This window comes from Rhinatrema bivittatum, chromosome 6 (assembly GCF_901001135.1).
Source record: "Rhinatrema bivittatum chromosome 6, aRhiBiv1.1, whole genome shotgun sequence".
Lineage (NCBI taxonomy): Eukaryota > Metazoa > Chordata > Amphibia > Gymnophiona > Rhinatrematidae > Rhinatrema > Rhinatrema bivittatum.
The window spans coordinates 345860921-345877169 of NC_042620.1; the positions used below are offsets into that span (position 1 = coordinate 345860921).

Genomic DNA, 16249 nt, shown 5'->3' on the forward strand with positions numbered 1-16249 from the left:
AGCTTCTCCAGGTCTGCCATTCTAGCCTCCAAAGATCAGACTCACTCTCTGAGGGCTTGGAGCTCTTTGCATTAACTGGCTAATTTTAAAAGGAACGCATGTGTGCCCATAAATGCGCATATATGCTGACATTTTATATCGGGCACTCAATTGCATGTATATTTTTTTTAATCCCCTGCCACACTTATGAGTGCGCATAATTTTAAGGGGCAGCTTGAGTAAATGTCTCGCGCATATTTCCGCTAGGTCTTTAGTGGCTTTTACGTGAACATAAAGGCGGATTTTAAAACATTCTTGTGTGAGGGAAGAATCCGTTTTTCCAATTAGTCCACCAGTTTGTCCAGTTGATATTGAAGTCTTCAAACCCCTTTGGTTCTTCATCCTGTAAGCTCCCCACTTAACCCCAAACATTTATGCTGTGCTGAAAGCCCTAAAACTCGAGATCTCTAGACTTGCTCTTTCTCTGGACCTGCAGCAAAGTTACACGGATAACACACAGATGTGCGCCATGGTCAGTTTTTTTTAAAATTAAGAGTTATGTGTGTAAGGCTTAGCCCCGCCCCATAACACCCATGCCCTGCCCCTTTTCTATCACCTTATTCTTGATGCTCGCATGGATATGTACGTGTGAATTTTGCGGATTCTTAAAATTCACGTTGCTTGTGCGTCGCCCGCATACACTCGTATGTGACTGTTTTTGTGCAAGCAACATTTTAAAAATCTACCTCTAAGTGCACACGTACAACCTCTTACCAGCTGGGAGATAATCTTACATGTGGCACAGTGCAAAAGACTGGAAAGCCTCCTTCTCACTGCTGGACTACTTCCTGCATCATAATTTTGTTGATTTCTTATCAAGTTAAAATTTCTAAGGGAGCAGGGATGTAAAACTAACCTAAAGTACTTTTTTTTGTAATAAATTAGTTTTATTATGTTAAACATCAGATGTATAAACTCAACAACAACATATGCATTTTGTAAAGTATTTTAATCTATAGATGAATTTTATATTTGTCTGGCAATGACCCTCAAACAGTACAATTAATTTACCTATATCTTTCTAGTAACCCACCTTATTGTCTCTTGTTTTGAATTAAATTCCTTCTGAATAAATTCTGTAGCAAATTACTCCTACCAAACACAATTATCATGCAAAATAAAAACATATAAAACCAAATAAAAATATACTGGGGCGGATTTTAAAAGGGTTACGCACGTAACCCTTTTAAAAGCCTCCTGCGCATGCCGAACCTATTTTACATAGGCTCGGCGACGTGCGCAAGCCCCGGGCCGCGCGTATATCCCGGGGCTTGAAAAAATGGGTGGGGAGTGGGTGGGGCAAGGGCGGGGCCGGAGCCTCCAGGCACCACGGCCATTTGCCACTGTGCCTGTGACCGCGGGCCGGCCGTCACCGGCGTGCGCAACCTACGCCTGCCTGGAGGCAGGCGCAACTTAAAGGTAAGGGGGGGGTTTAGGTAGGGCTGGGGGGCGGGTTAGGTAGAGGAAGGGAGGGGAAGGTGGGGGGGGCAGAAGGAAAGTTCTCTCCGAGGCTGCTCTGATTTCGGAGAGGCCTCGGAGGGAAGGCTGCGCGGCTCGGCACCTGCAATTTGCACAATTATGCACCCCCTTGCGCGCTCCGACCTTGGATTTTACATGCGCGTGTAGTTTTTTAAATCTGGCCCATAAGGTATAGTAAAGAAGTTTGAGGTGTGGTACATGCTTCTGGTTCTCTTCTGCTGCAAAGGGTGCAAGGCGTCTGGAAGCTGGGGCTGTGAAGTTCGAAGCCTGGATCGCTCACTGTGACCTCTGGAGTCCTCTCCTGAGGGCTGCTGGGAACGGTATGCAGATGAGCTGCTGCCTAACTCACTCTCTTTTGAATTTCACCAGTTAGGTTTAAAGTTAACCAGCTAAAGGAAGCCAGATAACTTCAGACTTAACCTGCTATATTCAAAAAAATATACTGTAGCTGGTTAAGTGACACAGTGAAAATTAAAGTGATGTGTGGGCCTGTTGCTCGATTATCATATTCTCACCCAATATGTTAAAAATGGAATCTGCTGGGCGAAACCACACCAAGAGCACATTAAAAAGAAATGTGGTAGGGGGTTCACTGGGCAGCCTCTCCCTCCCCTGCTCCTCTCCATTTTGGCAAAATATGCAATCAAAGGCCCCCGGTTTTCCCTCCTATCCTCCTGGTACCTTCAGAAAACCCTTTTTTATGCCAGGAATGCAATGCGCTGCTACCACAATCCTAGTGGCTTTCAGCGTTGCTGTCAGAATTCTCCCACCTCCAGCAGTTAGTGGAGCAATAAGCCTAGTGGTTAGAGCACAGGCAATGAACCAGATAAATCAGTGTTCAAATCCCACTGCTGTTCCTTGTGACCTTGGGCAAGCCACTTTACCTTCCATTGCCTCGAGTACAAACTTAAGGCTGGATTTTAAAAGCACAGCTTGCGGGAAAATGGGCAGATACGCACATGGCTGGGCAGCGCATGCTCCAAAGGAGATTTACAAACGGCCACACGCAGAAGAACGGGTTTTGGAAAAAGGGGTCGGTTGGGCATGGGCAGGTAAGCACTGTCCCGCTGAAGAGTGCACCAGCAACCAACCGACCCACCCAACCTGCTACTGCTCTGGAGAGCAGGTAAGTTAAAAAAAAAAAAAAAGGTTAGTGGGATTTTAGGGGGTCAGGGTTAGTAGAGGAAAAAGGAAACAGGTTAGGTAGGGGGTTTAGGAAGTTCCCTCCCAGTCTGCTCCTTTATTAGAGTGTAATGGGAGGGAACTGGGGAAAAGGCCTGGTCTGTCGCCACGCGAATCTGCTAAATTGCCACCTCCCCCCCACCCCCCCACTTACACATTCGAGACAGCACTCGCTCGCATATGTGTGTGCCGGGGTAGCAGATTTTGTAATGTTTGCGTTGACATGCGCATGTTTTATAAAATCGGCTGGGAACCGTGCGCACATGGACGCCTGCGAATGGGTTTAAAAATCTACCTTTTAAATTATAAACCCTCTGGGACAAGGAAATACCTACAATACCTGAACATAGTCCGCTTTAAAGTGCCAAAATAGCAGAACGTAAATAAACAACAGTTCACCCAGCCCATCCAGCATTTTACCCTGATCCAGAATTCCCACCCACAAACTGCAGAGAAAAGACGAACATAATGGGGTAGATTTTCAAAGCCGTACGCGTGGGAAAACAGGCACTTAAGCGCATAAACCGGAGTGGCGCGCACAACCTAAATTTTGCATAGCGGTATTTATGCGTGTAGGTGGACCCGGGCGAGCAACATTACGCAAATACAAAAGGGGCGTGTCGGGGGCGTGTCGGGGGCGTGTCTGGGCGGAGACCGGACCTATGCGTATAAAACGTATTTTATAAGGGACACGCATAACGTCACCGGCGCGCGCATACGATTTCGCTCGCGTACATTTACTTCTGCTTTTTTTTTGCAAGGAAGGAGTGAAGGCCCTGCGGCTGCTGTCTGACATCACTACAGTTCCAGACATCCTGTAGAAGGGCAGAAGGTGGACAGGAGAGGGCCTGGGGGAGTACCCGCTCTAAACTGGGACAGTCGCACAGTTGTCCATACACAACGTTAATGTGCGTATAGGAGAGAGAGCCGCACGAGCGTCTAGACAGCCATTCAGTGCTAATTCCCCAGTCTACACATGTTCAACGCAGCAGCAATATACGTGCTGGAATCCCTAAGGCTCAGAAGGGAAAGAGAGAGGAGGAGGAGGAGAAGGCAGCTGAGACGGAGACGCTACCCATTACACCGGGTCTACAGGACCCGCACCCAATTTCTGGACCTGTCTGAGGAGGAAGTAATGACCCGTTACAGATTTGATAAGGAGACCATACTGTCCCTCTGCAGAATGTTAGAGGGTGACCTGCAACCACGCACGCAGAGGGGCCATGCCTTGCCTGTACACATCAAGGTGACTACCTTCCTTGCATTTCTGGCTACCGGCACCTTCCAAACCCCGCTTGGCCTGACGTCTGGAATCAGTCAGGGTGCCACCTCAGGATGTCTGGATCAGGCCCTGGCTGCCCTGCTGCGACACACACACCACTTGATCTCCTTCCCCACCAGTAGAGAGGAACAGCATGGAACCATGAGAGGCTTCTACCAAATAGCACGCTTCCCCTCAGTCTTGGGAGCTATTGATTGCACCCACGTGCCCCTAAGGGCACCAGCAGCAGATGAGGCCATCTACCGCAATCGCAAGGGATTCCACTCACTAAACATGCAGGTGGTGTGCAATGCCAAGGGCCTCATCACGAACGTAGTGCCTCGCTTTCCTGGATCCACCCACGACGCCTACATTCTCACCCAATCAAGGATCTATGAAGAATTCCAGCTGCGTCACATCACTGGTGGCTGGCTCCTAGGTAGTAGAGCAACAAACAACAGCACCCACCTATCTTAGTACAATCACTAGCTATAGGGTGCCACAGTAGGCACAACCATGGAAGCCATGGTCCATGGTTGTGCCTACTATGGCACCCTATAGCTAGTGAATGTGTAAGGCCTGTGAGCTGAATGCCAGTGATCCACACACATTATCTAACCTTCTGATTATCCCATATGCTACAGGTGACAGAGGCTATCCCCTCAAATCGTGGCTCATGATCCCCGTGGCATGCCCCAACACGGCAGCTGAGATGCGCTACAACAGGGCACACCGTAGGACCAGGTCTGTCATCGAGAGAACATTTGGCATCCTGAAATCACGCTTCCGCTGTCTGGACAGATCCGGTGGGTGCCTCCTGTACTCCCCCGCTAAGGTGTGTGAGATATTCCTAGCCTGCTGTATCCTACATAATCTGGCAATTGAGAGACACATCCCTGTACCTGAGGATGGACCGGAAAACAGTGAGGAGGAGGAGGAGGACATACAGCTGACCATGGAGGAACTGGACGAAATACATCGCCTGAGCCAAAGGCGGGCAATACGAGAAAGGAACAGTCTCATAGAAAGCCATTTCCGTAGGTGATAAATGTGCATTTATTTACAGGTGACAAATGTGATAGTGAATAAAGAAAATGTAACAACATAAACCCTCTGACAGGTCACTTCTTTGCCCGTCCCCTCCTACGAGCCTCGGAAAGCCGAGACTGGCCCACCCGGGTACTGCGGCGCAGGGGACTCCGGCCACTGCTGACACTGCCCTCAGAGGGCATAGGTGCCTGGGCCACATCTGGGGCATGGCTACATGAGGGAATAGCCAGGGGCAACAGCTCTCCAGCTCGTGGTGGTGGTGGAGGAGGAGGTGGAACAGCAGGTGCAGGCGGGGGTGCCATCCACACATAGCCTGCAGGAGGCTGAGGTGCTGGTGCCACAGGTGGAGGTACCACCTCAGGGGCCCCTGCATGGGCAGGTGGCATCCATGGGTATGGAGGCATCCATGGCCATGGAACCACTGGTGGCGGGGGCTGTACGGGAGGCGGGGGCTGTACGGGAGGCAGGCGCCTGACCAACTCCATCCACACCTCCATCTGCCGGTCAGTGGCCCGGCAAATGGCTTGGAGGCCCCCCTCAAGGCGCTCATACCCCTCCCTGACAGTGAGACGGAGGGCACTGCCTTCCTGCTGGATTATGTCCGACAGGCCAGAGATGGCATCCAAGATGGCGGTGCCCTGCCGTACAAGTGTCTCTGCCGGCCCGGTAACCTGGTCGGCCTGGGGCTCAGGATGGTCGGACGCACTGCTGTCCTGCTGAACATCAGGTTCCACCTCAGCGAGCGGTTCGTCCGGTTCCTCTCCCTGCTGCTCCTCCTCAGGCTGCTCCACGCGCTGCCGGTCTTCCCCCTCCTCCTCTTCCGAGGAGTCACGGAGCACCTGCAGACGCCGGTACTGGTGTTGGGGCCTAGGGGCAGGTCCGGGTTGCTCATCATCTGGCTCCCCTAAATGGTAAAGCATATGGGTATTAGCACACTGACAATAGGGGTGTGATGTATGTCACTCCATATACACAGGTGGTAGTCATATGGCAGGTGTCAAGACACCTCTGGGGTATCATTAGTGGCTGCCAACCAGACACATGTAGCACCTGCCCTACAACCAGTTCAGGACACAGGAGTGTTCCCAGTGGGCTGCATGGAATGTGGGACCTGTCAGGCCAAACCCAGAACACAGAGCCCTTTTCTATGACCTGCATGTCAACCCTCAACCTAATCAAGACACACTGTTTCTGCACTCCACGACCTGTGCTGTGGTACAGGAAGGTGAAAAGGAAGCAAATAGGGAAGGATGGGAAGGTCGTGCGCACACGTCGTGCGCACAGCCCCCCCTCCCCCTCCGGTGCGCACACGTCCTGCGCACACGTCGTGCGCACAGCCCCCCCTCCCCCTCCGGTGCGCACACGTCCTGCGCACACGTCCTGCGCACAGCCCCCCTCCCCCTCCGGTGCGCACACGTCCTGCGCACAGCCCCCGTGCGCACAGCCACGGTGCGTGTCTGTGGGGTGGGGGGACGAGGGAGAGCGCAACTTTGCAATGTGGAAAGTAATCAGTACCTATAGGTTACATGACAACATAGGCTGCTCTACTGTGAGATAGGATACGTGTTGGTCTGCATACCTTGCTGCCCTGCACGGCGCATGGAGTCGAGATGGCCAACGCCACCCACAGCTGCCTCCGATAGGGTTCCCAGAACCAGCTGCTCCGAGGCTGTGAACGTGATGCGGCTCCTGCCACCTTCAGCAAGTCGCCTGGCCTGCTTCCGCTTTACCACTCGCCGAATGTCCCGCCATTTGTGCATCAGTTCGGCAATACTGCGGTTGTGGTGGAACACCGAATTAACAGTATGCCTGATGCGCCTCCATATTTGTTCCTTGGCGCATGCACCCACCGTACGCGACTGTGGGCCATAGAGCATATCCCTCTGCCTCATGACATGCTCCACCAGCATGTGCACCTCCCCTGACAAGAAGTTGGGCTTCCTGAGAAGCACAGGTTGTGCCTGTGCCTGAGCCATGGTGAGGATGGCCAGTGAGTAGCCCACCCATCCCTTTAAAGTGACGTCAATTTGTGCGCGGACCTCCCCAGTGGGGCGTAACATATGCGCACAGCTGATCCCATCAACGCAAATACCAAGAACGCGCGTGAATAATTAAAATCCATGCGGATCATGTGCGTGCTGGGTTATTTGGGCGCGCCAGCAATCTATTTTAATAATATATTCGTATTACCTATCTATTTTCATTCAGATATGCGCGTACCTACCTATGGAACAGCTGGGCGTGCAGCCATTACCCAATGTAGCCCACATGTGCGTCCTGTTGCAATCCCAAACCCGTAATGACGGTATGGAAGTAGCCCTTTCTGTGACAGCTACATAGCCAGTGCAGTGCAGGTCGGAGAGGCAGGTGAGACGTCGACTACACTAATTAGCGTGCAGAGACGTGTGAGCTCAGCAGCCTACTGAGAATGGCTACTCAATCGGGGCCAGCTGCTAATCAGCACCTCCATCTGAGGGTGGGAAGTACTGATTAGCAGCTGGCCCCGAATGGGTTGGCCTTCCCAGTAGGCTGCTGAGCTCACACGTCTCTGCACATACCACTCTATTCCTGCGTATGCCGACTTCAGAGGGATATGTTGTAGGTAAGGTCGCTTTACCGGAGCGTTGGAGGGGGGTTCACTGGTGTTATTCGTGGCTACTTCACTAGGGGGACAATCGCTGTCTAACGTGTGTAGTCGGCTTCTCACCAGCCTCTCGGATCTGCAATGCACTGGCTTCATTGGTGTTCATGCTGAATGTCAGTGCATTGTGCGCCCACTATAGCAGGGCTACGACCAGCTTAAAGAACCGTCACATAGACTAGCGGCCAACTCCTAAGGCGACCGTACCTAGTACGGTCTACGGGCTCTGCGCACATGTCCGCTAGAGTCTATGGGCTGGCGAGCTAGCTGTATTGGTGTTATGCTACGGTGGGACTGGAGACCCTAACCCACCTCTTGTAACTGACGTTTTGTGTAGCAGCTGTGGGCTGTATATTCTGTGTATGTAGCTGTTCACATGCAGATTACAGTTACTGCAAAGCCGAGGTGCGTTACACTAGGTCCGGTATAGCCAGCAATGCAGAGGGATGCGACTGATCCATGGAGTCCGCAGACTCCAGCGGACATGTGCGCAGACCCCAGCGGACATGTGCGCAGAGCCCGCAGACTCCAGCGGACATGTGCGCAGAGCCCGCAGACTCCAGCGGACATGTGCGCAGACTCCAGCGGACATGTCCGCAGACCCCAGTGGACATGTGCGCAGAGCCCGCAGACTCCAGCGGACATGTGCGCAGAGCCCGCAGACTCCAGCGGACATGTGCGCAGACTCCAGCGGACATGTTCGCAGACCCCAGCGGACATGTGCGCAGAGCCCGCAGACTCCAGCGGACATGTGCGCATGGTCATTTTCTGTACTGCACATGGGCGCCTCGTCTATATGATGCACTGTAGCTGATGTGGCACGCACACAGCCTATACAGTGTAGCAGATGGATGACCAGGATGTTCCATGGGCTGCTCTGCTAGGACTCAACGTCGCCCCACTCATTCACCCTTCCTTCCCTCCCTCCTTCCCTGCACCCCCTCCCTCCCTCCCCCACCTTCCTCCCTGCACCCCCTCCCCCACCTTCCTCCCTGCACCCCCTCCCCCACCTCCCTCCCACCTTCCCTCCCTCCGACACTGCCAATACATGGTCAGCTCCCACCTGTCCCTTAATAACCACACCGTTTATTATTTTAAATATTTATTGAAAGTCTGACATATTTACAAAATAAAATGTGGGTGGGGAGGGGCAGCCTAGGGATTAAAACTATGTACAAAACAAAACCTCCCGTGGGGTTAGGGAGGCAGGGACCAGAGAGGATGGTCAACGACGACGGACCATCTCCCCCAGGAGCCGTACTGCAGCACCAAGCAGCAGTAGGCCCCTGGTGTTGCGGTCCGTCGCCTGGACCATCCTCTCTTGGAAGGCAATCAGTGCCCTCATGCCCTCATTGACCCCCCTCACATAGTCCTGGAACTGACCATAGGTAAGAGGCTCATCCTCGGGGGTGCGTGCCCCCGGGGATGGGCCTCTTTGCTGGCCCCGTGAGGGGGGACGATGAGGGACTAGAGGGCCCTCATTGCCTCCCTGAGCCAGCAAAGGCTGGCTCCTGCCGGCCCCAGCGTCCCTAACCCCACGGGCAAAAAGGGGTGGTTGCCCTACAGGGGGGGGGCTAGGGGACGGCATGGGGTGCCGTTCGGCCCGGGGAGGGCTTCGCCGCTCAGGTCTCCTCTGGGGGGGGGGGGTGGATCCGGCTCCCCCCCTGGAGCGGCTGCAGCTCCATCTGCAGCTGGGCCTGGCATTTCCTCTTCAGCATCTGTGAAAACAAAGGACACGTATGACTACACTGTACTGGGTGAGGGGAGGGAGAGAAGGTGGGATGGGGGACAGGATGGTGGGGCGGTGGTAAAGGATGGGATGGATGGTGGCTCAGATGTGGGTTACTCCAGTCGGTTGGAGGGGTCACTTACCGCCAGGCCCAGCCCGCTGCGCACGCAGCCGCTCCATCCATCTGCGGCGATGGAGGCGTAGCCAACGGGCCTTCTTCTTCAGGTCTTCAATCTATTTGAACGGAAGGAGGGAGGACCATTAGTGTACTCTGATAGTCAAGATGGTGCCAGGATACTTGGATGTAGGTGTGACAACATTGCTGACTGACACCCATGATATTATTCAATTAGCATACACATTGTTTTCATCATTGGCAATTGAGGCACAACACAACCCAATCCTAACTAGTGTTAGACACCAGCAGGACATAACAAACTGTCTACAGTGCATATAAGTATCAGGTGCTCTATTCTGGGTACCCAGGTGAGGCCTAACCTGACTTTGCAACTCCCACATTCACCACAACAACTTTCTTTCGTATACTTACTCCACGGGGGTGTGAAGCCTCTGCATTAAACCGCCTTTGCAGCCTCCTCCATGCCCTCCGCAGGTGCCCAAAATTAGTCCTCCGTCCCTGCACCGGGAACAGCCATCTCTCTGCTGCCACCACCAGGGACGCCAGCAGCTCCACGTCCCTGGTGGTGAAGTTGGGCTGTCTCCTCCTGCCGGCCATTTTGTGCAGTGTGGGGAACGGGAGGTCACACCCTCTCATTCGCATGCGTACGCACGCGCGCGAGGGCTCCACACGCACAAATATGGCCGCGCGTCGGTTGTCTGGTTACGCGCACATGTGGTCCTCATTACCTGCGCGTATTTTCTGTGCCGCGCGCAACATGTGCGCATGCTACGCAAAATTGCTAGTTTGTGCTGTGTGCGCAGAAACGCGCGCAGCTCTACCGCCGCGCGCGTTTCTTTTAAAATCTACCCCAATTTATTTCACTTCTGCAACTAAATTATTTAGGGGGTAATTTTCAAAGGAGTTACATGCATAAATGTAACTACTATTGTAGCAATTTTCAAAAGCCATTTACTCACGTAAAGTGCACTTATGCGAATAAATCCTATGGACGATTCAATGGCATATATTGTAGCAATTTTCAAAAGCCCACTTACTCGAGTAAAGTGCATTTACACGTGTAAAACCCAATTTTACGCATGTAAATGCTTTTGAAAATCAGACCCTATGGGCCTGATTTTCAAAAGCATTTACACGCTTAAAAATGGGTTTTACATGTGTAAATGCACTTTATGCATGTAAGTGGGCTTTTGAGAATTGCTACTATATATAACATTGAATTGTCCATAGGATTTACCTGCATAAGTGCGCTTTACGCAGGTAAATGGCTTTTGAAAATTGTTACAATAGTAATCATATTTACATGGGTAAACCGTTTTGAAAATTACCCCCTATGTGTAAAAGCATTCAGGCAAGATGGAAAACGCTAGTGACATTGCTAGTACACACACATACTTTGGGTTCTTGCATACTTCAACTTATGCATGTACATGATATTTTTGTGCATAATCTCCAATTTTACACACATAAATATTGTGAACATGTACTCCTGAATATACATGTATAGTTTCCAACCACACACATCCACATCTCCCCCACTTCCGCCTCCTCCACTCTGGAATGCATCTTTGTAATATGTCTAAAAGTATATTCAGTTTCAAACTGTGTATGTACTTTCAAGCGATTGAAACATCTGTTTGTGAGCATTCAATAAATATACAACTCCTCATTGCATGTAGATCTCATCTAACCCTTTACAGCGAGTTTACTGTATTGTGCATTGTGGTTGCGTTGCAAAATCTTTGTCTGTGCTGTTCTTTCCTTTATTATATTTGCATCTTTTAAACCAACAATCTACCAAAAGGCATCTTCTGATGAAGAGAAAATCACATTCTGCATTGTGATGTTACCAGGTTCTTTGCAAGGGACCCAAACCAGCTCTGTTCTGTTCCATGAAGCATTCTTTGTTATGTCAAAACATTTCAATAAATGGATCCTAAGAGATCCCATGACCCCCCTCCAGCACATGACTGATAGAGCATAGATTCTTTTCTTCCTTAAATATGGGAACTAGGGATATGTAAATAATTCAAATTCAAACTCAGACCAGACAGCCTAGTCTGAATTTGACTAGATGATTGGGATTGTACCCAGCTTTACTAGGAAATTCCATCAGATTCTGCCAGCGATTCAAACAAAAATCAGAAATGGCTCTTCAAAAAATCTGAAGATCTAGAAAAATACAAAGCAGATCTGCATATCCAATGAAATCTGCAGTGAATTTCTTTGGTTCATGTTCATATTTTATAAAGATTTGCTTAAGATTTTCATCAAGCTCTCTCAACCAATCCATGAATCTTTCATGGTTTTGTCGAACCAAGTGATCAATCTCTTTTACAGATTTACACACCCCTATCTAACATACTTAAATAATGTTTTAATGGCAGAAATGATTTTGTATAGAGATTTAGAATGTAAGAGTGCATATTAGAATTCAATTTTTAGATAAAGAGAATAGCTATGGCCAAAGTATCAAGTGGCATCAACACAGTGTGCCTACTATAACTAACAAAATGTGGTTGGTCATCATCTCAATACTTTTTATTATGACTGAGTTCAAGTCTTCTATGCATATGCGAGCCAAAAATTTCCAGGTAATTTGAATTCAAATATTTTTCATTTAGTACTAATCCTGGCAAGGACATTTTTAGTCAGAGACTAGTCATCCTTCACTTATGCTCTACACCCTTAAATATTGGATTTGAAATAATGAGTTAACCAATTACTTTATATCACAACATTGTGGTCTTTCTTTGAACACCTGGTGTCATGTTTGCTGTTTCTTTGTAAACTCAGCAACCCGTATACTGTCCAAGAAGCCAATATAAAACACACAAAGAAGGACAAAGAACATGAAAAATTATAGGCAAACAGTACTACATAGAAAAAAATGCACACTAAGCATTACAAATTGGGTGTCAGCAAGCCAGGAAAGAAATGCAACACCTCTCTAATATAGAGGTCTCCCAGTCCTATCGATCATTCACCCATGTTTCGGAGTCATATTTAAAAAAAAAATGTTGTTGCATGTAAGAAAACCTTCTCAAAGAGATCTGGCTTGGAGCGACTACACTTCAAAGATAAGTTCCCCCTATGCAGGCTTTTGGAAATGGAAGCTGATCTCAGGGCATTCTGTTTGTTTATTTGCATGGATGAAAAAATAACTCGGTCTATTTGGGAAATAATAATGGGGTCGATTGTAAAAGCAGCGCACGGCCATCCATTTGCGTGTGGTTCCCAGCGTGCGCATGTTATAAAATCTGATGGCCGCGCACTCATGTGCGCCGGATTTTAAAATCCGGCGCACATGTGCGGGCGACGCACGCAGGGGGGAATTTTCGGTAAATACTAGCGGACTGGGAGGGAAATTCCCTAACCCCCTACCTAACCTTCCTCCCTCTTCCCCTCTCCTCCCTGCCCCTAAACTTAACCTCACTAACCCCAAATTCTTTATTTCAATACTTACTGCTTCTCTGGAGCAGAAATAATGGGGCGGATTTTAAAAGCCCTGCTCGCGTAAATCCGCCCGGATTTACGCGAGCAGGGCCTTGCGCGCTGGCGCGCTTAATTTCCATAGGCCTGCCGGCGCGCGCAGAGCCCCGGGACTCGCGTAAGTCCCGGGGTTTTTTGTCGGGGGCGTGTCGGGGCGGGGCCGATTGATGCGGCGTTTTGGGGGTGGGACGCGGTGTTTTGGGGCGGGCCCGGGGGCGTGGTTTCGGCCGTGGGCGTGGCCGCGCCCTCCGGAACTGCCCCCGGGTTGCGTCTCGGCGCGCCAGCGGCCCGCTGGCACGCGTGGATTTACTTCTCCCTCCGGGAGGCGTAAATCCGTGGACAAAGGTGGGGGGGGTTTAGATAGGGCCGGGGGGGTGGGTTAGGTAGAGGAAGGGAGGGGAAGGTGAAGGGAGGGCGAAAGAGAGTTCCCTCCGAGGCCGCTCCGATTTCGGAGCGGCCTCGGAGGGAACGGAGGCAGGCTGCGCGGCTCGGCGCGCCCCGGCTGCCCAAAATCGGCAGCCTTGCGCGCGCCGATCCTGGATTTTAGAAGATATGCGCGGCTACGCGCGTATCTACTAAAATCCAGCGTACTTTTGTTAGCGACTGGTGCGCCAACAAAAGTACGCGAACGCGCATTTTTTAAAAATCTACCCCAATCTGCGCTCGCCGGCTGCCGGCACGCACTTCCCTGGGACAGCATTGAATATCGCTGTCCTGGCCCCGCCTCCCCCGGCCAGCCCCTTTGGAGAGGCCTGGCAGTTGTGTGCGTACCAGGATTTACACGCGTGGCCGGGCCCAGCCATGCATGTAATCCCCAGTATTTGCGTGCACGGGCCTTTGAAAATTTACTTGAATATGTATACTTTCATCTCCTTTGAGAAGGTTTTTTTAACATGCAACAAAAATGTTTTTGAAAAATATCACTCCAAAACATGGGTGAATGATTGAGAGAACCAGGATACCTTTGTATTAGAAAGATGTTGCACTTCTTTTCTGGCTTGATGATACCCAATTCATAATGTTTAGTGTGCATTATTTTCTATGTATTACTTTTTGCCTATAACTTTTCATGTTCTTTGTCCTTCTTGCTGTTTCTGTGTACCACTTTTGAGTTTGGCACCCGTAGTATTTATATAGCTCCTGTTGCTTGTGCTTTTTTTTTCTGCAAATTCATTCCCAGCAAGGTGGAAGTCTTGACTCTATAGGAATTTAATATTTAGGGTAATGGTAGCAAATAATGTTTTTAAGGGAAAATAATGGCAATTATTCCCACACTATGGGGGTCATTTTCCAAGGAGTTACCTCAGGAGATAATTCCGCAAATCGCGCTAACAGCCATTAACATGATTATTTAATTTTGTATTCAGGGGGTGGAGCATATGTAAAGTAGGAAAGAGTTATCATGTGCTGAGAAACAGCTGCAATGTTAGCGCAGCCAATAGCTACACCTCTTTCATTTATGGTACGTTGTGCGCTAGAGGCTGGTAAAGGTTTATCACAGTTCATGATGTTTCTGGACGGTCTGTTAGAGAGAGAGAGGGAGAGAGACAGAGAACCTTGCTATAGTGCCTCCTCCCTAGACAGGTATTTGTATCCCTATGGTAGGCCCACCTAGTAACTCGAGGTGGGGATTAGGTATTAGTGTAGGGGGTTGGGGGCCACTTTCACATTCAACATGAGACGTACGAACAGAACAGTGGTCTCTTGTAAAGATTTGATGGCCTTCGGAGTGAGGAAACTCACTCCAAGATGAGATTTGGGCAATGTTCTCTCCACCTAGCTTGATGGACACTCTACCTGGGCAACAACAAGCTAGGTGGAGAGAACATTGTCCAAATCTCATCTTGGAGTGAGTTTCCTCACTCCGAAGGCCATCAAATCTTCACAAGAGACCACTGTTCTGTTCGTACGTCTCATGTTGAATGTGAAAGTGGCCCCCAACCCCCTACACTAATACCTAATCCCCACCTCGAGTTACTAGGTGGGCCTACCATAGGGATACAAATACCTGTCTAGGGAGGAGGCACTATAGCAAGTCAGTCTCTCTCTCTCTCTCTCTCTCTCTCTCTCTCTCTCTCTCTCTCTCTCTCTCTCTCTCTCTCTCTCTCTCTCTCTCACAACACTGTGAACTCAAATTGGGTTAAGAGCGTGTTGCATAGCTGTTATCGCAATTTGCGATACCCCTTGATATTGGAAAATGAGGCCCTATATGCTTTATATAAACATGCCATTGTGTTTCCTGAGACACATTCTGAATCTTACTGAGGAGCTCTTTCAAACCCCATAAAAATAATGAATACAAACTGATCAGCCCAGAATGGGGAAAGTTAGTCTCATGTTATGGCATGTCAAGGGACAAAGCAGTGCTGTTAAGAGAAAAAGGTCTTAAATGTGGTAAGCATGCTGATGTCATGTATTTCAAGGCGATACATTTATCAAGTGGGGACATGGGGCAGATTTTAAAAGGGTTATGCACGTAACCCTTGAAAACCCCTCCTGCGCACGCTGAGCCTATTTTGCATAGCCTCGGCAAAGCGTGCAAGCCCCGGGATGCGCGTATGTCCCGGGGCTTGGAAAAATGGGCAGGGAGGGGCATGGGCGTGGCCAGAGGCCTCACCACTGCCGCTGGGCCCGAGGATCACGTGTCGGCACTCGGCCAGCTCGCACAACCTTCACCTGCCCAGAGGCAGGTGTAAATACTGAAACAAAGGTGGGGGGGGGGGAATTTAGATAGGGCTGGGGGGTGGGTTAGATAGGGGAAGGTGAGGGAACGGAGGGAATGGGGAAAGCCATCGGGGCTCCCCTAGGCTTGGCGTGCTCAAGGTGCACAAGTGTGCACCCCTTTGCGCACGCCGACCCCGGATTTTATAACATGTGCGCGCATGTTATAAAATTGGGCGTAGGTTACAAAATCTGGCCCATAGCTCTTTAGCAAATAACTGGAATAGAAAGATATTTTTTTATATTTCGAAAACATAAAGCAAAAGCTTTAAACATTTTACAGATTCTGAGGTAGCTTAAATGAAGTCCAGCTCATGTTGCTTAATATGTATGCGCCACATTGATGGGCTGAGCCATTCTTTCAGTCTGTTTCTGCTGTTTGCTCAGACGCAAGGAGTTCTTGGATTGATCTAGTACAACTTAACAATACCCCCAAGAAACGTGTTTAACGAGACCAACAGAGGGATTAAAAAGTATAGTAACATGGTTAAGGATTCATCCCTTCCCCAAGCATTA

At 49.9% G+C, this 16249-nt stretch overlaps 1 protein-coding gene across 1 annotated transcript; it reads right to left on the bottom strand.

The window, feature by feature from the left end:
• Nucleotides 1–5082: 5082 nt before the first annotated feature.
• On the bottom strand, nt 5083–6987 carry LOC115094732 (protein enabled homolog). The gene is made up of 2 exons (XM_029607991.1): nt 6591–6987; nt 5083–5915 (listed from the first exon to the last, which is right to left on the bottom strand). The coding sequence occupies exons 1-2, from the start codon at nt 6985–6987 to the stop codon at nt 5083–5085; spliced, it is 1230 nt and encodes a 409-aa protein (XP_029463851.1).
• Between the last annotated feature and the right edge of the window lie 9262 nt (nt 6988–16249).